The sequence below is a fragment of the Lemur catta genome, chromosome 1, assembly GCF_020740605.2.
Source record: "Lemur catta isolate mLemCat1 chromosome 1, mLemCat1.pri, whole genome shotgun sequence".
Lineage (NCBI taxonomy): Eukaryota > Metazoa > Chordata > Mammalia > Primates > Lemuridae > Lemur > Lemur catta.
In genome coordinates, this window is record NC_059128.1 from 159,888,924 (window position 1) to 159,912,083 (window position 23,160).

At 36.3% G+C, this 23,160-nt stretch overlaps 2 protein-coding genes across 3 annotated transcripts in view; one reads left to right on the forward strand and one right to left on the reverse strand.

Annotated features, from left to right (window-relative positions):
- Nucleotides 1–2,813: 2,813 nt before the first annotated feature.
- On the forward strand, nucleotides 2,814–15,406 carry PP2D1 (protein phosphatase 2C like domain containing 1). Its single transcript, XM_045559105.1, has 2 exons — nucleotides 2,814–4,008; nucleotides 14,622–15,406. Exons 1-2 carry the CDS (start codon nucleotides 2,814–2,816, stop codon nucleotides 15,404–15,406), a joined length of 1,980 nt encoding a protein of 659 aa, XP_045415061.1.
- Nucleotides 15,407–15,602: 196 nt separating this feature from the next.
- Nucleotides 15,603–23,160, reverse strand: part of RAB5A (RAB5A, member RAS oncogene family) — a 29,686-nt gene continuing 22,128 nt past the window's right edge. Inside the window, exons 3-6 of one of the 2 annotated variants that reach the window (XM_045538108.1) lie at nucleotides 22,156–22,307; nucleotides 21,754–21,876; nucleotides 20,175–20,268; nucleotides 15,603–17,051 (exon numbers count right to left, since the gene is read on the reverse strand). In XM_045538108.1, coding sequence (XP_045394064.1) covers nucleotides 16,936–17,051; nucleotides 20,175–20,268; nucleotides 21,754–21,876; nucleotides 22,156–22,307 — 485 coding nt within the window. In that variant the 3' untranslated portion in view covers nucleotides 15,603–16,935. Of the gene's footprint in view, nucleotides 17,052–19,531; nucleotides 20,269–21,753; nucleotides 21,877–22,155; nucleotides 22,308–23,160 lie in introns of those variants that run through there. The other variant, XM_045538101.1, reaches the window with a different exon arrangement.

Below are 23,160 nucleotides of genomic sequence, written 5' to 3' on the forward strand. Positions count from 1 at the left end.
AAAAATATGATATGATAACTAAAAACAATACAGATTTTAAAAATACACTATAAGAACTATTTACATAGCATTTACAATTATATTATGTATTGTAAATAATCAAGAGATTATTTAAGGTATATGGGAGGAAGTGCATAGGTTATATGCAAATACTATGCCATTTTATTTTATTTTATTTTATTTTATTTATTTATTTTTTTTGTAGAGGCAGTCTCACTCTGTTGCCCGGGCTAGAGTGCCATGATGTCAGCCTAGCTCACAGCAGCCTCAAACTCCTGGCCTCAAGGAATCCTCCTGCCTCAGCCTCCCAAAGTGCTAAGATTACAGGCATGAGCCAATGAGCCCAGCCAAAGATATTTTCATTATTATTGTCATATTGTCATTATGACTAAATGAGCTCATTTCTTATCTCAACAATCACCAACATTCTTGGGTGTTTATTATATACCTGAGATGTTTTAGGTATTTATAGGCTCCAGGTATTCTTACTGTAGCCCTCACCCAGTCATTACAGCTAACACATTAAAAGGTACCCATATCAAATACAATTTATATATGAACTGAGCTGAAGTTGAATAGTTTTCAAAATGTCACATTTCATAAACATTTAAAGTTACTAACTTTAATATTTTTCAGGTTTTAAAATATTTTATAACTAAAGCATTTCTTTTCAGGTCTCTAATGTTTCACAGGCCCTTGAAAAGATCTCATGCTCCAGAAATCATGCATAAAATGAGTTAAAAATGGCCCCACGTGCTGAATACTGTGCTAGATGCCTCTGATAGGAAGGGGTATAGAAAAGGGTGCCTGTTCTCCAGAGATGTCTCATCCAACTCCATATCTTTTCCTTTCTGTCCTCGGCACACACCTGGGGACAGGAAAGAAAAGATGTAGTTTTTGTACTCATTGCAGTCTTAAAAAATTCTGCCCGTACTATCAGTTCTTTTCATTGTTCTGCTTCATTATGGCATGGCCCATTCATTTTCTTGTGAACCCTTTAATTAGGACAAAAGTGTTTTAAACCAGACAAAATGGAGTGCAAAAGTAATTATAGCCATGCTGCAACGATGGGGATACATTCTGAGAGATGTGTTGTTAGGCTATTTTGTTATGCAAACACGGGAATGTACCTACGCAAACCTACATGGTATAGCGTACTACACACCTAGGCTTTATTGTAGAGCCTATTATTCCTGGGCTACAGACCTGCACAGCATGTTACTGTACTGAATACTGTAGGCGATTGTAACACAATGGTAAGTATTCGTGTACATAAACATTGACACATTTAAAAAGGTACAGTAAAAATATGGTATAAAAAATATACAAAATGGTACGCCTGTATTGGGTGCTTACCATGAATGGAGCTTGCAGGACTGGAAGTTGCTCTGGGTGAGTCAGTGAGTGAGTGGTGAGTGAGTGTGGAGGCCTAAGACATTAGTGTACACCACTGTGGACTTTATAAACACTTTATATTTATATTACACTAAATTTTAAAAGGTTTGTTTCTTCAATATTAAATTAACCTTAGCTTACTGTAACTTTTACTTTAAAACTTTTTTTTTTAGCTTTTTGTGTCTTTTGTAATAATACTTAGCTTAAAACACAAACACAATGTGCAGCTATACAAAAATATTTTCTTTCTTCATATCCTTATTTGATAAGCTTTTTTCTATTTTAAAATTTTTAATTTTTTTCTGTTTAACCTTTTTTGTTAAAAAGTAAGACACAAACACACACAGTTGCCTAGGCCTACACAGAGTCAGGATTATCAATATAACTGTCTTCCACCTCCACATCTTGTCCCACTGGATGGTCTTTAGGGGCAATAATATGTATGGAGCTGCCATCTCCTGTGATAACAATGCCTTATCCTGGAATACCTCCTGAAGGATCTCTCTCAGGCTCTTTTTCAGTTAGCTTTTGGTTGTTTGTTTGTTTGTAAATAAGTAGAAGGAGTACACTCTAAAATACTGATAAAAAGTATAGTAAAGACATAAACTGGCCAGGTGCAGTGGCTCAAGCCTGTAATCCTAGCACTCTGGGAGGCCGAGGTGGGAGGATCGTTTGAGGTCGGGAGTTTGAGACCAGCCTGAGCAAGAACAAGACCCTGTCTCTACTAAAAATAGAAAGAAATTATATGGACAGATAAAAATATATATAGAAAAATTAGCTGGGCATGGTGGGGCACGCCTGTAGTCCCAACTGCTCGGGAGGCTGAGGCAGAAGGATTGCTTGAACCCAGGAGTCTGAGGTTGCTGTGAGCTAGGCTGATGCCATGGCACTCTAGTCCAGGCAACAGAGTGAGACTCTGTCTCAAAAAAAAAAAAAAAAAAAAAAAAAGAGAGAAGACATAAACTATTAACAGTCATTTATTATCAAGTATTATATACATAACTGTATGTGCTATGCTTTTATATGACTGGCAGCACAGGTTTGTTTACACCAGCATCACCACAAACACGAGTAACGTGTTGACTATGACATTAAGACAGCAACATCACTAGGCAATAGGAATTTTTAAGCTCCATTATAATCTTATGGGATCACTGTCATATATGTGGTCTGACATTAACTGAAACTTTGTTATGCAACACATGACTGTACGTTCATGTTAGAAATCAAAATCCTAGGTCTCAAACATATACTTTCACATGCCTGGGACATAATATTTTGCTAATTTCTCTGAGTAGTTGTTTAGATGTCTAGCTGATTTTGTGGAGATTTTGCCTAATTTCTTTCAGGTAGACACAGGTCAATTTATTGAGTACTTATTATGTGTTTTTTGGGAAATCATGGAAAGGTGAATCAGAATGTTCAATTCTAGGCCTATTCTAGACTGTGAGGAGCCAAAGCAAACTGAAATGATACAAGCCTTCTTGAAGAGGTTTTCATTGCATCATTCCTGGCATGTAAATATCTCTCATCCTGTTTGCAGAGTGTTTTGGAAATCAAGAGAATGGAGTAGGAAAAAATCAACGTTTGATTCAGATGAGGAAATTCCAGTTTCATTCAGAAGAAAGCATGTTAGAAAGAAAAAGATAAGACCATTGAAAAGTGCTGGAAACCCTGAGGAGCAACAGGTCTTAGAGCAAAGGATCACATTACCCTGTTCCATATGCAAGAATGAAATTAATGTAACTGATATTTTTCTCCATAAAAAGGAACATGTAGCTCTAGCCACATTGGGTTTCCAGTGGATGGCTGGAAAGAAACCACAGCCCTTAATACTTGCTGTTCAGAGACAGTATATAATTTCTAAACTATTGTCATCCTTTACATTCAATGAAAAAATCCTACAGAGCATCAATAATGCCTTTGAGCTGATCTGGAAGAAAGAAATACCAGCATACTATAAGATTTTTCATAACATTGACAGGAGTTCCATATATTCTCAAAAAATCGGTCATCTGTTAATTAAAGGAGTATCCATTTGTGAAGACAGGAATTCTACATGGAAAGCTGACATGAGTGATAAATTCACTGTAGTGAATAATTTTGGCAACAGACCCAATGTGTGTTTTTTTGGTTTGTTTGATGGACATCATGGTGCCTCAGCAGCCGAGTTGACATCAATGGAACTCCCAGTTTTACTTCTCCACCAACTTTCCAAATTTGATCCTTCCTACCAAATGACACTTGAAGAGAAACAAATAATCAATTCCTTTCATACTGTGTTTAGAGAAGAATACATAGCAATAGAAGACCTCTTTTCTTCCACAAACAAAAAGACAAGAGCAATGAGGAGTGAGTATGAGGACATACACAAGGCCTTTGCAAAAGCATTTTGGAGAATGGATAGGCTTTTACGTCTCGGAAGGAAAGAAGTGTCCAGGGTTCGATGGAGTGGCTGCTCTGCAGTTACTTGTGTATTAGAAGGCAGCATTAAAAGTCCTTACCCTCATAAGAATTGGAGGAAAACTAATAACTATGATAGATTGGCAGAGAGCTATCCTTTTCAGAAGATGCCAGAAATAATTTCTGGAATATTACATGTTGCAAACACTGGTATGTATATTGAATAGCACCAAATAACACCTTTACATTTTTGATTACTGGCAGCAAAACCTCTCAGGCTTCCAGAATTTTTTCGTATCCTAATATTTAGTGACTTAATAGTGCCTAGCAATCACATTGACCAATTTAAGAAACAACAAATAACCACAGTTTAATTGCAGATTGCAGGCACAATAATAATCATATTTATTTTTCAAGGAGACACAGATATGAAATAATGTGACAAAAACATTAAATTTTCCAAGACGGATAGCAATAGAGTTGCTTATAAAGATAAAAAGCAAATATACTACATATGCTTAGATTTGAACAAAATGAAAAATGTTTTGCACACTTCCTTTTTTCAAAAGAATGGAAAGTTGTTTGATTATTGTTAATATAATTGTTGAAACTGGTCAGTTGTTCTGATAACTAATACATTTGCAATAGGTCTTTCTCATGCTCACTAGCCAAGTAGCATCAGTTTCATCTCAGAGAGAATGACAGTTCATGCCTCAGTTTTATGGGCATGTATTCCCTTCTCCAAAAAGATGGTTGTATTCTTTTAACTTTATTTTAAGAAGCAATTCTTCTGACTTTAAGTGCTTGAAGTCTTGGCTTAGGAGCTTGCCAAAATGGAAAGCCCAGAGATAAAATTGTTTTAGCAAAGTTAACCTGAGTTCCATGATGCTTTTCTAGGGTTCTACTACCCCTTTCATGTATAGAATTATTATTCATGATAGTGTCCACTTATTGAATATTGAACACAGAGTAATTTCCTCATTTACTCTTATAAGAACTCTGATATCTAATGTTAACTAAGTATTGTTAACTCAATGTTTCATATGAGAAATGGAAGCTTGGAAATGTGAGATAATTTGTTCAAGGTCTCAGAGGTAATAGGAATTGAAGCTGGTAATCAGTCCTGCTATATAATGCTACCTTTTAAGAAGATTGCTTCCAGAGCCTGAGGAGGCTGGGCCTCAGTGAGTGGGACATTGTGGCAGAGATGATATTGCAAGAGCCAGATAATCACAAAGACCATTTCAACATTAAGGTCCCTGAAAGTCAGCTTGTTTCTGATCCAGCTTTGATTATCAGCCCAAAATAAGGAGGACTCCAGACTAAGCAATACCAAGAAGCTAAGTGCAATATCAATTACCTCAGAGTCATTGTCATTTTTCTCATACTCTGTGCTGAGGCTACAAATCCTTCATGGACATATTCATTTTGGATTTCAGGTCAATTTGGTACTGATCTATATTGTTGGAATTGCAATCCCCATGGAAAATGCCATTAGATCTCAGGGTCCCTGTAAAGTTAAATGACAAATGATGAGATATTCATTATTCAGTAAGTGGCCATTATCATTAATGTCTAGACTCCCTCCTGTTTGTTTGGTTCTGATCTCCAGGTCTAATCTCCTGCCTCAGCCTCCCAGAGCACTGGGATTATAGGCATGAACCACTGCACCTGGCCTCTTAGAACACTCTAATTCCTTCCTTCAGGTTGAATCAGGAAAAAAAAAAAAAAAGAACAAAGAACACTAATTCCATTCACTTTCTTAACTTGTATTGTATTGTTGCATATTTTAATTCCACTTAAGCAATTTCACAAGACATTATTATTGGTTTATACATTTTATATTTGTTTATCTTTATTCACATGTTTACTGTTACTTGTATTCTTTCTTCTCTCGTGGAATATTTTCTCTTCTGCCGGGAAGACATCCTGTAGAGTTTTTGTTAATGATGGTTTGTTGGTGACAAACTCAGACTTTGTGTGAAATTTTCTCAAACGACATTTTTGTTTGGTAAAAATTTTAGTATGGCAGCTATTTTTTTCTCGGCATTTTGAAGATATCTTTCCACTCTCTTTTGGCTTCTATCGTTGCTGATAAAAAGCAGACCCTTTGAAGGTAATCATTTTTTTTTCTTTTTTGTTGCTTTTAAAATATCTTTGTCTTTAATGTTGCACAATTTCCCTATGATGTGTCTACAAGTACATTTTTTAAAAACCCCATTTGGGATTATTTTGGCTTCTTGAGTTTGTGAATTGGTGTCTGCCACTATTTTGTCAAATTTTGCCTCTGCCCATTCTTTCTTTTCATTCTAGTGTTGTGGTAAGGCTTATCTTAGACCTTCTTACTCTAAGTTAAATTCTCTTTTATTTTTCCATGTTTGTGCTGCCTTTTAGACCATTGCTTCATATCACTTTTCCAGTTCACTAATTTTCTCTTCATATGTTTAAGTCATTTTATTTTCCTAAACTTTTAAGATTTTTTAAATTTGTTGCATTTGGTTCTTTTGTTGGTTGTTGTTAAATCTTTTGGTCATTTTCCTGGTTTCTTGCTCCCTGCATACATTTTTTTTTTTGAGACAGAGTCTCACTCTGTTGCCTGGGCTAGAGTGCCGTGGTGTCACCCTAGGTCACAGCAACCTCAAAGTCCTGGGCTCAAGCCATCCTCCTGCCTCAGCCTCCTGAGTAGCTGGGACTACAGAAATGCGCTACCATGCCTGGCTAATTTTTTTCTACATATTTTCAGTTGTCCAAATCATTTCTTTCTATTTTTAGTAGAGATGGGGGTCTCGCTCTTGTTCAGGCTGGTCTCGAACTCCTGAGCTCAAACAATCCACCCGCCTCGGCCTCCCAGAGTGCTAGGATTACAGGCGTGAGCCACCGCACCCCGCCTGCTTATTGGCTTTGACATCCACACTGAACACAAGTGTGTTGTTGTCTTCTATCTTCTTCATGGCAGACTCAGTGGTCAAGGGGAACTTGATGATGGCATAGTGATCAAGCTTGTTTCTCCTGGGGGCGCTCTTCCAGAGCGCAGTGTCTTTGGCTGCCAGAAGGTGGGTGATACACAGATCTTATTTTTTTTTTGTGGCAGTGGACGCCTTTTAGCGCTGCCTTCTTGGCCTTTGCTTTGGCTTTGCCTTTGGGAGGGGCAGGAGCTTCCTTCTTCGCCTTCAGTGCCATCTTGTCCCCACTTAATTTTTGAACACATAGAATGCAGTTATAACTTTTTATGTTCTCACCTATTAATTTGACATCTGTATCATTTTGGGGTTGGTTTTAATTCATTGACTTTTCACTTATCATGGGTAGTATTTTCCTGCTTATTTGCATGCCTGGTGCACTAGTTTTCTAAGGCTGCTATTACAAATTACCAGAAACTTGGTGGCTTAAAACAACAGAAAGTTACTCTCTCATGGTTCTGGAGGCCAGAAGCCTGAAGTTAACGTGTTAGCAGGGCCATGCTTCTTCTGAAGTCCCTAGGGGAAAATCCTTTCTTGCCGCTTCTAATTTATGGTGGCTCCAGGCATTCCCTTGCCTGTGGCTGCATAATTCCAATCTCTCTCTTGATCTTTAAAAAAATTTTTTTAGAGACAGGGTCTCACTCTGTTGCCCAGGTTGGAGTTCAGTGGTCCAATCATAGCTCATTGTAACCTTGAACTCCTGGGTTCAAGTGATTCTCCTGGGCTCATGTGAGACTACTGAGTACCTAGGACTATAGGCATACACTAACACACTCAGATAATTAAAAAAAAAAAATTTTTTTTTTTTTTTTCTTTTTGTAGAGATGGGTCTTGCTATGTTGTCTAGGCTGACTGGTCTCAAACTCTTGGGCTCAAGCAATCTTCTTGCCTCAGCTTCCCAAAGCACTGAGATTATAGCCACGAGCCACTGTGCTCGGCCTCTGCCTCAATCTTCAAATGGCTTTTTTTCTATTCTCCCCATGTCTCTCTACTCTGTGTGTCTCTTATATGGACATTTCTAATCAGATTTACTGCCCACTTGGATAATCCAGGATGATCTCATTTTAAGATCCTTAATTACAACTGCAAAGACCATTTTTCCAAATAAAGTTATATTCAGATTCTGAGGGTTAGGACATAAAGGTATGTTTTTGGACATACTGTCTTGAGCTTTGTTCTGGGATAAAATTACCCAGATAACAGTTTGATTCTTTCAGATCTTGCTTTTATATTAATAATTTGCCAGGCAGGTCCTGAGCAGGGCACAATTTAGTCTAATTATTCCTCTCTACTGAGGCAAGATCTTCCTAAGTAAACTACCCAATGATTCATGAATTATGTATTTTTTCAGACTGGCTGGTTGGGACAGGAATTGTTCCCATTGCTGGGTGATAGTCCCTCTAATCCTTTTCAAATCTTGCCCCAGTGTTGCGGATTTTCCTCACACAGACACTGATCAGGACCCTTCTGAACACTTGAAGAAGACCCTCTGGAGATCTCTGGGATTCTCTGCGCAGTTCTTTTCTCTCTAGTATTCTGTCCGAGGTAAACCCTGGACTCTCGGCTGTCTTTTGAACACAGATGAAAGTGGAAATCTACTCACTGTTACTGTATCTTGACCAAAAGGGTAAGAAATTCCATAGATTGATGTTTTAGGGTATTACTTGAGGGTTTGGCGTCTAGAGTACTGAATTTGCTCCTGACTGGTGTCTGCCTGTTGACACTATCAAGATGAACATGATGATCCATTTGAAGTTTTCCGACTACAAATACATGAAGGTTGGTGGTTCCAAGTTGTGTGGCTTCCTTTTTTTCCCCTTTCTTCCAATGGATCATGTTTATCTTGATAGTTCAGCATCAGAATTTGTAATAGTCCATTTTTTCTGCCATGTGAGTAATGGTTCACTGTTTCAGTGAGGCCATGGTCCTTTGGGGTCCCATCTTTGCTGAGGAGAGCCAATTAGTTTCCCCACCGTGGACAAGCTCTAGGTTTTGTCTCCTGTCCAAAAACCCTGCAAAAATTCAATGTTTTGTATATGCAGCTCAATACACGCTCTCAGGTAAAAGATGGCTTTTGCTCTTGGTATACCTGGATTCAGTCATTGCTCTTTTTACTTTAGAATTTTGTACTTTCTGGTATATTACCTAGGGTATTTACTTGTTCTCAGTGGGAGAGTCAATCCAAGGCCCCAGACTCCTCCATTGCGGTTAGTTTTTAAATATGAATGTTTTAGTTTATCTGCTATTCCAAGATCTTTGTCTAGATTATACATTTTTCTTAATAATTTCTTTAAATAAGGCTCCATAAACTATGTTTATTTACTAGTGTCCTAGCTTTCTGTCTGTGAACTCACACTAGATGGAGAGACCAGGCACAACTTTACCCACCACTTCTCTATTATTCACAAATTTTTAATTAATGGCCACCTTAAGCCCCCTTCCTTCTCTTCTCAAGTTCACCAAGTCACTCCTTTCATCTAATCCTCACAACCTATAAGGATAATCACATTTTTAATATATGAGTGAGGCTCATCAAAGCATAATATAAGCTTACACAACCAGTAAGTGAGACAAGACTCAAGTCTAAAAGACTTGAAGTCTGGTTACTTCAAATGAACAATATGAGCTTTTTTTTTTTTTTTTTTTGAGGCAGAGTCCTGCTCTGTCTCCCTGGCTAGAGTGCCATGGTGTCAGCCTAGCTCACAGCAACCTCAAACTCCTGGGCTCGAGCAATCCTTCTGCTTCAGCCTCCCAAGTAGCTGGGACCACAGACATGCGCCACCATGTCCAGCTGATTTTTTCTGTGTATTTTTAGTTGTCCAGCTAATTTCTTTCTATTTTTTTTAGTAGAGACGGGGTCTTGCTCTTGCTCAGGCTGGTCTCAAACTCCTGAGCTCAAACGATCCTCCCACCTCAGCCTCCCAGAGTGCTAGGATTGCAGGCGTGAGCCACCATGCCCGGCCTCTACTGTTTTTAGTGTCTTCATTCCTGTGTTGTCTTCTTTCATTTATTACTGCTGCAGTATTTACAGACTTCATTTAATTGTTTCATTTTCCTGTCTAGATGTGATTGTTTCTATAGATTTGAAAAATTTCTGTTCATTCACACTGGTTTAATAAGTTGCTTTTAAATTTATTTACATCCCTACTCCTTTTCCCTAAAACCTAATTCAACTCCAGAATCTCCCTCATTTTATGCAGGAAAGAAACCATATATTTAAAATAACACTGACCTTTTTATATACCTCCCTTCCCCCTTCTCCCTTTTTCTGGTGGTGGTGGTGGAACTTACATGTGTTATCAACCTGATTCTGAGAACACATTTAAAAAATATTTCGCAAACAGTTGAGAACCATGTGTAAAATACTGTTAGGCATTAGGTGTACAATGGTGAGCAATGTACCATGACCATGAGTTTCATGATTACACATCTTACAAAATAAACAAAATAATCTTTCAAACATCCAATGAAAACTAGTTCCATATTAGTGAGGCTCTCTTATGCTAATCATTAGCTGAAAGAGGCACAAAGCTGCTATCCATGCTTATGATTAAACAAATTCAGCCTCTTTTGCCTAAATTACAGCCCTGAATAAAAATTGGACATAGGCTGTTTCCCTAACCTTATTTAAATGCATGTTTACATTTACTTATGATCCTTTGTGACTGCTCCTTTTCTCTTCCCGACTATTTCCTCTTTTCACAAGATCCAAGTTACCGTTACCTACTCTCTTGTAATTCTACTGCATAAAGATTTTATAATTCCATTATAAATGGGTCTGAAATGTTTCTCTTCAGTTTCTCTTAGTTGCCTCTCTCTGCCTGCTCTCCCTTTCTTGGAACACTAAATAACTTTTCTAAGTGTCTGCCTACTATGTTACCTTCTTGAAGTCTCACAATAACCTTAACAAGTAACACTGCAGGTGAAAAACTGTTACTTAGGGAAATAAAGTAACATAATGAAAGTCACACAGACAAAATGTTGGGATTAAAGTCTGTCAGACTCTTAAGTCTGTCTTTCCACTCTCCCAAGCTGTTCTTCTACCCCAAACCCTCTATTACATCATGCCAATCTTGTCCATCCTAGGTATGTTTTTTCTTACCAACACATAAAACTTCTCTTCCTCTTCCCTCATTCTTAAAAATTCCCTGTTCTAATCAACACTAAGCTTTCTGATTTTATCTGAGAAAAATCTTGATCTTGCCCACTCAGCTCTAGAATTCCCTGCTTGGGATTCTAGAACTCACTTTCAAGTTTACTGGATTCTTCCTTCTCACAAAAGTTGGAGATGACCAGTAATTGCGGGAGAAAATTGTATCATTGTCCTCCGCATAAGAAATGGACTACGCCACTTTAAAAGGTTTAAGCATCACGCCAAAGCAGCTTTTTAGTCCTCAAGATTACTATCCCTGAACTTGTTGCTCTTCAAGTAATCCTGTTCCATTTTCATTCTGATAATATTTTCTGAAGAGCACAATCTCTCCAACTACTAGAAGTTGTTACCTTTGTGTCTAGGAATTGAATTCACTTATGCTCAGATTAAAATTTTTATGTAATGGTCTTCATCACATAGTTCACTGCTTGGTTAGCTGTTCTCATTTCTTCCAAATAGATGTTACAGAAACTTTTCTTTAAAGCCAAACTGTCCTCTCTTTTAAACTGTCAGACTTGCTCCTCTCTCTACCACTCTTCAGACTACATGGACATAACACTGATTTTTTAAAATGTTCCTCCAATTTCCCATCTTCATGGGGGCCTTTTGTTCATCATGCTATTCAAGCTTTCAGCTTAATGCATGACTTCAACAACCTCATTTGTAGCTGACAGCATGCCACTCCATGTTCAGGTAATCAAGACTATTGACTCTGCACACCTGATTTTCTAAAATCTCTGTTCCATTAGTACTCTTCCAGGCCTGAATCTTATTTACCTTCTATTTTCTGGGTTACATGCATGAATAGTTGAGAAACACTAGCTACCTCTCCTTTACTTTTTCTTTCCTTCATACACCATTCATATAAGGATGTGAACCATTCAGAAGGCAGTATTTCTCTTTAATAGGATGGATATACTGTTGATTAAGTAACTTGCTTTAAGTCTGACAGCAAGCCACTGTCAGAGCAACATCTGCAACCAGAGTTTAATGACTCTCCTAGGAAATTTTGTGTTGAACCTAAGAGATGTTCACAAAATGAGCCAAAATGGCAGTTCCTACTCTAGCACAGGGGTAAAAACGGCAAATAGTGCATAAGGTTACATTTATCAAGCTCTCTGCAGAAGCAACTAAAATCAAAATACCCATTACCACCCTTCCACTTTAAGTTCATATTTTTTTTTTTGGAGGCAGAGTCTCGATCGTTTGCCCTGGCTAGAGTGCCGTGGTGTCAGCTTAGCTCACAGCAACCTCAAACTCCTGGGCGCAAGCGATCCTCCTGCCTTAGCCTCCCGAGTAGCTGGGACTACAGGCATGCCCCACCATGCCTGGCTAATTTTTCTATATATTTTCAGTTATCCAGATAAGTTCTATTTTTTTTTGCAAAGACGGGGTCTTGCTCTTGCTCAGGCTAGTCTCGAACTCCTGACCTCGAGCGATCCTCCCGCCTCGGCCTCCCAGAGTGCCAGGATTACAGATGTGAGCTACTGTGCCTGGCCTAAGTTCATATTTCTTTTAAATTCTTTTCAAATTACATAGAAAGGAACAAATGCTTTTTCTTTTTGCTGAATGGGTTTTGGCTTCCTACATGCAAACATTTAGGAAATCAATGGATTTCACTATTCTGAGTTCAATTATGTCCACTGTGTTTTCAGAGCTAGCACCACACTATCCATATGTATATACTTGCACACATAAAAATTTGCCTACTTTAAGAGCTAGTAAACTGTTATGTCCTCCTAACAGAACAATTAGTTTTACTCAGTTGACATGCTAAATACTATTCCATGCCACTCTGCAGATACAGCAATAATTTACAGTCCATTAAAAGATTTTACTGATTTAGCTTCTTCAGAATGTTAAGAATGACCAGCAGTAATGACAAGTTAATACAAAACATTAATAAATGGAATATATTTCTTTAAATGGGGGGTTGTGTAGTTTTTAGAACTACCATTTATACAGTTCTCAAGTTTCACATACATCATCTTTTAGTTCCAATCCAGTAGCTCAGCCATTAATAATTCCCATTATGTAAATGAGCTAATAGTCTCTGTCTACACCTGACACTAATGCTTTAACAACTTAGGCTTTCAAACTATACTAGTTGCATGGACCTCAGCCTTCTAAGCCCAAATTCCCTCACCTAAAAAAATTGAAGGCCTAGAATTGAACCCCAGGAACAAAATTCTGATCCTAGGTATAGCATCATGTTTAAAATCAGAATCTTTTTTTTTTGAGACAGAGTCTCACTGTGTTGCCCTGCATAGAGTGCTGTGGCAACAGCCTAGCTCACAGCAACTTCAAACTCCTGGATTCAAGTGATCCTCCTGCCTCAGCCTTCCAAGTAGCTGGGAATACAGGCATGTGCCACCACATCTGGCTTATTTTTTTTCCCATTTTTAGTAGGGATGGAGTTTCACTCTTGCCGAAGCTGGTCTCAAACTCCTGACCTCAAGGAATCCTCCTACCTCGGTCTCCCGGAGCACTATGGATGATAGGCATGAGCCACCACACCTGGCCAAAACCAGAATATTCTACCTAAAGTAAACTGGGCATACAATTCCAGGAATTTTAATTCTCAGAGATAATATTCAAACATCACTAACCCCATCTCAAAACAATTTACCTAACGTTTTATAAATCATAAATGATTTGATATCAAGAAAAACTACTGCCTATGGTAAATAGGTAATTATGTTCCTAACAACTTTGGGAAATTAAATTTTTCCTAACAAACCAAAGACAGTTTTAGCAAACAACTATCCTCCAGTCTGTTTAGGGCATGTTTAGATTTTAAGATTTCAATGAAGCCAGGTGCGCTTGTAGTCCCCTCCAGCTATTTGGGAGGCTGAGGCAGGAGGATCACTTGAGCCCAGGAGTCTGAGGCCGCAGTAAACTATGATTATGTCACGTCACTGTACTTCCACCTAGGCTACAGAGCGAGATACCATCTCAAAAAAAAAAGAAAAATATTTCAATGAAGCACACATCAAAGGTTCATCTGAACCATGAATAAACTACAACCAATTTTTAAAATTTCAGTTTCCAACCAAAGGGTTTAATTTAACGTTGGCTGCCTATTATCCATTTAACACATGAATAACACATATTTTTCATTCACAGGACTAATTGACTTAATTTTTTTTTTTAACCACACATTACAGGAACCTAGTAAGACTAACATTAACGGTGGCATTCTAATTTTTTCATTACTCATGAGCTAAGTATGTTCAGGTTTTAACTTTTACCAGTTATAAAACTGTCAAATCCTATGCTTTATAATTGTTTCTAATTGAAAAAGCATGTATTTAAAAACATTTTAAAAATCTGCTATATTGACTATATATGTTGGCTATAAAAAAAGTTCAAGTCTTGACTCTCCAATATAAGTAATATTTTCTGATGCTGTTTGATACAAAATTTAGAAGTCACTTTTCATTATTTGTGGTTTTAATACTAAATGCAGTAATTTTAAACACTAAAAGTTGCTTAACAATGAGGGATAAATTCTTCTCAGTTTGAAATCTAAATTACTGTAAACTATCCAGTAGTGATAACAATATTACACATATTTTTAAAATATTTTTTCATGGCCTGCTTTTTGTTTAGCATTGAAACACAGGATTAAAGTTATTAAAGTTAACAGTAGATTTTGATACAAGTGGTTATTTCTATGATAAAATTTTTTTTAAAAAATAATCTTTCAGGTAATGTGCAGGCAGTTTTATGCAGAAATGGGAAAGGTTTTTGCCTAACCAAAGAACATACTACACGAAACATAAATGAAAGAAGAAGAGTACTTCAGAATGGAGCAGTGATCAGTTCACATGAACCATATGGGCTCCTAGAAGGGCAGATAAAAACCACACGAGGACTTGGATTTCATGGAAATCTCAAACTGAAAAAATTCGTAATCCCAGCACCTCAAACTATTTCTGTCCCTATAGACGACTTATGTCAATTCCTCATTTTAGCCACTAATGGCGTTTGGGAAGTTCTGGATACAAAGGAAGTCACTGCACTGGCAATGACAATGTTTCAGGTGTATAAACAAATATACAATTCTATCATACGAAACAAATCCTCACCAGCAAACAGTGAAACAAACATCACTGAATCAGAAAGTGATATTCATGTATTGTTTCAGTATAACCCTGAATCTGAAGAATGTCTGTCAACTGCAAATTCAAAGGAAAATTTGTCCAATTCAAAATATTCTAACAATTTCATTTATAATCCTGAAAATATAGAAAGAGTTCCACCAGAAACGACTCATCATGAACCTTGCAGTGAGAAAGAAACTTACAAACCACACAGCATAAATGGGGTGCCAAAAAGTGAGAAAAAATCAGGCACCGAGAGTTTCTATGAAGGTGCAGCTGAGTATGTTAGCCATGAACTTGTAAATGCTGCTTTAGAGGCTGGCTCCAGAGACAACATTACAGTTATGGTAATACTTCTCAATGGAAGTGAATATCAGTTTCTGATGTAAAAAATAAAGTTCCAATTATCCAGGGCACCATAAAGACAATTCTTCAATAGGCCAGATTATTAGGATAATTCATCATACCATCCAAATAATTTTTTAGAACATAGTAAAGAAAATATAAAAGCAGTTATTAGCAGTTATTATGCCATTTATGTATGTTTACTGTTTTATGCCAAAAAAGAGGGAAAAAAAACAATACTTGCTTTTTATACCACTTTATTCCAACCTGAGCACCTCAATATAAAACTAAACACTGGTGAACCGTTTTCCTTACTAATTCTGCATTATCATAAATGTACAAGTTCTCCTAGCAGTCCAACACTTAAATAGATTAAATCATCTCTGACACATGGTCGATTTCATATAATGAAAATACCTAAAATAATTAGTGCAATATACTGAACCAATCAAAATAAAATGAACTTTGGAAAACAAGGCTGCAAGATTGTTACTAACATATTGCAATACTTATGTTACAAATTACGGGTACATTGTTTATTATGGTTCTAACCATGTTAAGAACTGAATCCCCTTCCGTTCAAAGGGGGGAAAGAAAGAAAGAATTAGCTGTTTTAGTAACTGTACATTTTGTATACTTTTAAGCAACTCTTAAATATTACAGTAAAGTAATACATATATGGAGACTACAATGGAGTACCCTATTTACAGTACAGCTGAAGATCAAATTTAAAATAATCAAGTTTGAGTATACATAATTGTTAGTGCATTGACTATATTATGTCAAAAGGGAACAAAAGCCCCCTCCCTGCCCCCAAACAACAAAACCTATGTAATGGCCAGCAGTGATTAAATAGAAATCACAGACACCTGGTTTGTTTCATTTTTGTTGAAGAGCTCACACGTGTGAAGGGAACACTATCCATTAAGATGCATTTATCAGTTTTCACATTCCTAAAACAAGGTGGGGTTACATTTGACTTTTTTACCCCATTTAAAAAACAGCAGGACTGGCTATTATTTTAGGTGCCACTAATGTTCATTTTTTTCCCCCTGGAGATGTGGGACTGTTTTCCTATCACTAAATTTATTAAAATGTGGAATGTACACTTTAAATATAAGATACCATGAGAAATTATGACTTGCCTGAATACTGTAGCTAAGCATAAATGTCTTTAGAATCTCTTTCTAAAAAATGAATTTTTGAAAATCCCAGATTAATAAGTTGCAAATCTTTTTCATAGTTGACTACTGTACTAGTGTGGAGAAACTGGATGGTTAACCATTTGTCTATATTCCTAGTGATGAGGAATGATTCCCCCAACCTTCCAATGAAACAAGTGTACATATAGTTCTCATTTTCCCTTTCTATTGCTGAAACATTAGTCAGAGGGACACATGCATGTTATTAAAAATTAAGTTCAAAACACTTAAAATAATTCTGTATTAGAAACTCGACTCTATCGTAAGTCTCTTCTTTTTGGAAGTCATACTGGGCTGGTTAAATGCTCCAATTCCACTGTTATTAACATTTAGGAAGCAGAAGAATATTCCAGCTAGTTCAAACTGGAGATTTAGTTACTACAACACTGACTCCTGGTTGGTTGTGTGGGTTCAGTAAGGTCTACTCCTCTTCCTCTGGCAGAATTTGCTCCCGGATTCTGTGGTTCATTCTTTGGCAACTTTTTAGCTGAGAGATAAATTATCAAAATAAACAGAATTAGAATATACTAAAATTACTTTCATCTGCTTATTTATAATCTTTCTTTCCAGTTAGGTTACCTCCAAAATATCACATGACCATATATTCATTCTTTCAAAGGTTCACTGAGAATCTATTAAATACCAAAACATTGGTTGCTGTCTTAAGGGAGTTTAATTTCTTTGAGAGTTGTGTTGGCGAGGCGTAGATGGAGACCTCTTGTAGACAGACAAAACTTCAATTTGACTTGAGCTATACATAATTCTTTACACAGATTCACTTAGTAATACCACAATGTACTTTATTTGCCACAGACACTTTTTGGAACAAGTCAGGACAAAAATATCATCACCCCAACAAAACTTGTCCTCTACTGTGCAACCTAAATATCACCCAAAATTATGACAGATCACATCTCCTATTTCCTTCCTGGCCTGCACAGCCTTCAACCTTCAAACACTCACATTTTCTCCTTTTATGGGCTGATAAAGAACCCTAATCTGATTCACCAGAAGATGTCTCTAATACAAATGGAATTGTTCCTGCAGCGCCTATCTTCAAAAAACTGTTTCCCAATTTGAATCAGATGAGTATGGCTTGTCAGATTCAGACACAGCCCCTCAACCGGCAGTTATGTCTTTGGCCCGAAAGCTCTATAGACTAATGGCTGTTCTCTGGAGTGTGCGTCCCACTAATTAAAATTTACCTGTTAGATGTACAGACGCTCCTCGACTTACAATGGGGCTACATCCCAATAAACCCATTCTAAGTTGAACGTGCATTTTGACTCATGATATCTTTTCCATTTACAATGGGTTCGTCCAGACATAATCTCATGAAAGTTGAATAGCATACTGAATGCACATGACTTTCGTGCCATCGTAACATTGAAAACATAAGTCAAACCATCATAAATTGGAGATCGACTACAGTTTTTTTTAATGCATACCTGAGATCTTTGATGTACCAAATACATTTTTTTTGAAGGGAGCAGTAGTAATAGTAAATATGTCTTAGAGTACTGACTGTAAGAGTGGCTGGACACGCCGGTCTCTAACAACCCTGGGGATGGACTACTACGGTTAAGACTTTAATTTCACCATACCCTTGACTCAGGTTACTCAGAAGTTGACAGTGTTCTACTTCGAAATCTGAATGCCTAGTTGCAGCGTGCATCCTTTATCCTTTATTTTTTCTAGACATTCCACTCCACATCAGCATTAACCATCTTTAGAATCCTAGATGCTAGGTTGGGCAATGAGTCTGGGAGCCAGGAACACTGAAGTTTGGAAAGAAAGCCACTTCTCTAGGACTGGCTTTAGGGATGGTAGAATAAATGGTAATACGATGGTAAATCTCCAGTCAGATGTATTTACAAGCAAAGCCCTGTAAGTGCTGAACACTGGTACCTGGGACACAAAATAGGCTAGCATTATAAACTGTATGATAATTAACAACAATTCAGGTTCTGAATTGAGTGACTATTTCTCCCTTTAGCATACTTCTCTAAGGGTTTCCTGTATTTAGATCTGAGTGAGATTAGGAGGCTGAAGGAATTAAATCAGAATGAGGAACTTTTTAGTTGCTGAATTGTTATGAGTGCCCCGTGTGATTTAAGTTACTAATCTTGTGAAGGAAATAGAAAAACCACAATTCCATTTATACTCCTACTTTCAAGAAGGGAAACATTCTGATTTCAGGAAAAAAACTAAAAACTAATATGTAGGTTACTTTCTGACTGGAAAAATGACCTTATTCACACATATGAATAAAAGGTACAAATTAAAGCCCAAGTGGTGACGCCTTAATACCATAAGAAATGTTTAAATTCCAGGTTGATTTGAGGAACCTATTACCTCCTTGCTTCCTGTTATTAACTTTCCAGATGCGATTCTGGGTATAATCTGTACCATTTGTAAAAAGAGCATATTGTCACATAATCCTTCACAACTGTGTTATTATTTCCTCAGCAAACTAAAAGCCTGGGTTTTTCAAGAAAACATTTTACACAAGTAGACAAGTTTTTTCCACTTCAAATGAACCATTATTAAGCTCTGTCACCTAATGAAAAATAATAAAAGAGTACTTGCAGTTTTTACTGGGTTTTCTTTAGCCTATTATTCAGCTATTGGTTAATTTGTATAAGTTCAATTTAAGAGTATTTATTATTTGGGGTTAGGATTGTGGACATCCCAGTTAAGTATCAGTGCTGTATAATAAAAGATGATATAGAATGAGAAGAGTGCTGGGCACATGAAAACTGTAGCGGCAGTAAACTATGAGAGCCACCAAAGTAGATCCTGTAGGTAGAACCTGTACCTTAAAACCACTGGAAGATGATTAGGGTCAAAGAAATACCTTTATTTTTGTTAAAGGAAAAAAGAGGCTTATTACTACTCCAACTTCATTACCTATAATCAAAAACTGTGAAATAGCAATCACCATCAATTAAAAGTAACTTACAGCAAAGGTAAGAGCACTGTGTAAGATCAAATGACCATCTGAGGTAATATATGGGATGGATGTTGTTTTGCTTCCCCTCTTCCTCCCCATGCCTCAGTGCTCTGAAATCTTCTCCCTTACAATGTTCACATTAAAAGGATTTGCCATTCTGTATACTTATGTATCATGTACTTCTCTCAGTTATAATTATTAGTGATCTGACTTAAAAAGAACTTGAAAAAACCAAAAACAGTGCTCTGTTCAGGGCAAAGGAAATAGGTATTGATTAGCAAGAAAGAAATCTTATTATGCCTGAATGTTGCATAAATATTATTGATCTCCCTTTTAATAAAAAGTATACAATATACATTTATCCAAAATTTTCAGTGAAATCTTTGGAAAACCTTTCTACTTGAACTGTCAAGTCAAAGCCCAGGCTTAACTCACTAGGAATAAACTTACCTAAACAGATAGTATTACAACTTAATAGGTAATAATCTTTCAAATTTAACAGTATTATTAGCAAAGTATTGCTTGGTACAAGGGACCTAGAAAAGTAGTATAATAATAAAAAAAAAATACATTTTCTTTTAAAGAGACCATCAAACCAAATATGCTCCATACTTGTTTTTCCTATATTTATCACTTGAAAAAAGATATTAATCTTACCTATTGCCATGAATATTTCGTTCACATTCATTGATGTTTTGGCAGATGTCTCCATGAATAATAAACTGTTATCATCTGCATAGGACTGTGCTTCCTGTTCACAGAACAAAAAATGACACATATTCCTTAGACATATACTATACCTGCTTTAGTTTTGTTATAGAAAAATGAAGGCTTACTTATTACTACTCCAACTTGATTATATATAATAAGCTACTACAAAGGTAAGAACGCAGTGTAAGATAATTTTATAATGGAATATTTTCTTTTTTGCCTTAACTTCTTACACTATCCCACTCTGATTCATCTGCTTTTACATTAAATCTGCTTTCAAATAATGAGTTCCAGGAGGGGGAAATTATCCTATTCTAAATATAAAACTATCTTAGATCTCAATGGCAATTTTTACTTAAGCTTATTATCTGCAATGAAGACTAAAGGAAACCAAATATCTAACACTGACTTCAACCACTAAATGACACCCTCATATTTAACTGTGAATGACTTCTATAGCACCATTACAATTTTGAATCTCATGAATCATTCCTTTGAAAATTACATTACTGCCCTACATTTTTGTCATGCCTTTACAGTTTACATATATTATTACCTTTGTTCCTCACAGCTGTTGTGAGGAGCAATCAAGTATCTTTCCCATTTGACAAAGAAATAACTGAGGTCCCTTTGAACTGATATGTGACAGGGCCCCTTTTGACTATATTTGCACTACCACTCTATGCGGGGGAGATAACTATCTTGGAAAAAGTAACAGATGATACTACACCTCACATAGTTTTTACAAGAATTAAATGAAACTACTTGTCCAGTGTGCTTAGCTTAATACCTAATGGTACAAGAAACACTAGTTTCCTTTCTCTCAGTGCATGTACTTCCTCCTGCATTCCTTCTATTGCCACCACCATAAAACAAAATTATTTCATCACTGATATTATCATATACATTATGGCCACAACCAAACTTCTCTGATAGAGAAGCCAAAGAGCAAGAGATCAGGTGCAGTTTTAAAAGATTAAAAGATTTCCTTTGTTTTAAAATGATCACACTTGCTCTTTTTTGCACCAGGGAAAATTCTGAATTAGTTATTATAGATGACATACAGACACAAATTGGATTTTTCACGTCTTTATTTTTGAATGCCCTTTTAAGAATAATCACGAGTGTGTATGTATGTATACATGTGGGCATGCATGTGTGTTGATATATATTTGTAAATGAGTAGAAAAAGGTTAGGAAAGACACTAGTCGAAGTACATGTCAGGTGGAGGATTAGGGCAGGGGGCAATCATTTTTTGCTTTATATATTTTTGTACTGTGAACTTCTTTTGTAACTGTTTAGGTCTTCAAAACCTTTGAATCAATTTACACATTATAATAATAGAAAGATATTTAAAAATTAAAGTTTATTGGAGGAACCATTACATGTAATACTTGACATTTATTTTAAAAATCTGCATTTTCTATTATTTGCATGGCTTTAAAATTATAATTAATTCAGTGTTGACACAATAAAAAGATTTACAAAATATGTGCCTTTAAGGGCAAGTTAAATTCAACATACCTGGAAATCTACAGCTCTTTTATTTGCTAGGTCAGCCTTGTTTCCTGATAAAGCTATTACAATGTTAGGACTTGCTTGCCTCTGAAGTTCTTTAACCCAATTTTTTGCTCTTGCAAAGGACTCCTGTTAAACAAAGAAATAGCTATTTGGCATATGCTCAAAAAATGGCTAAGAAGCATCTTTGTGATACAAGGCTTTAAAAGACTGTCCAATGTAGCTCTGTGGGAAAGAAATTCTTAGGACTATTGTATTACTTAAGACACTTTCATTTTATTTTTTTAAAATCAGATTTTCTAACTCACAAAAGCTTCAGCAGAAAGGTCAAGACTGGCTACCAAAAATATTTTTTTAAATTTTTTCTCTAATCAAAATTCTGAATAACAAAAATGCATTTGTACTTACCTCATTTGTGATATCATATACAACTATGGCTGCTTGTGCTCCTCTGTAGTACATTGGTGCTAGGCTATGGTATCGTTCTTGACCAGCTGTATCCCATATTTCAAATTTTACTGTAGTGTCATCAAGACACACAGTTTGGGTTAGAAAAGCAGCTGAAAGAAGAAAATGCCTGGAATAAGTTTGTCATTTTCCTTCAAATGTTTTCATAAATATAGAAAACACCTGGTTGTGTACATTTATCAAAATACCACACTGTACCCCATCAATATGTACAATAATTATGCATTAATTAAAAATAGTAACACAAAAAAAAAAAAGAAAAAAGAAAAACAACCGGAAACCTGATACATTGCATACCCACAGTTATTAATGGCTTTAAATACTTGAAAAATCTGTTTCAAAGCTATGTAAGACCTTTGCAGAAAAATCACAGGTTATACTTGTAACTACCATTTACATTGTCAACACCATGTCCTGTTTAATTCTCCTTGTTTTTATTGCCACACTATGGTGATTTAGTCCTAGACCATTACAACCAAATTGATATTTGTTATATTATCTTTTAAAACATTATGATACTTTATTCGGTAATCATTCTTACCTTAACCTAGATTTGTTGAATGGATTCATTATTCACCTTCTACCCCTTTCATTCCTTGCCATAAGAATTATTTGTGTCTGTACTTTTTCATCTGTGCTTTTCTCTGATTCTAATTTTAACATTAAGAAAGTACCATTATAAAACGATATCTTATTGTTAAAATTAAAAAAGCCCACACACAGCCACTTTTAGCAGTATGCTGGCCGACGGTCACTATATCTTGCAATTCCTCTCTAACTTTGGTACTTAGAAACCTGCTGCTGTTCTATCACAAATTTATCTATTGTAAACTGGCACGCTCTTCCCTTTTACTTTCACTTGAAGGTGTGATATTCAAACCCATTTTCCAAGTTGATACGGACTCAAATTACAAAATTTTCTAAAACTGTCATATCATGCAAAAG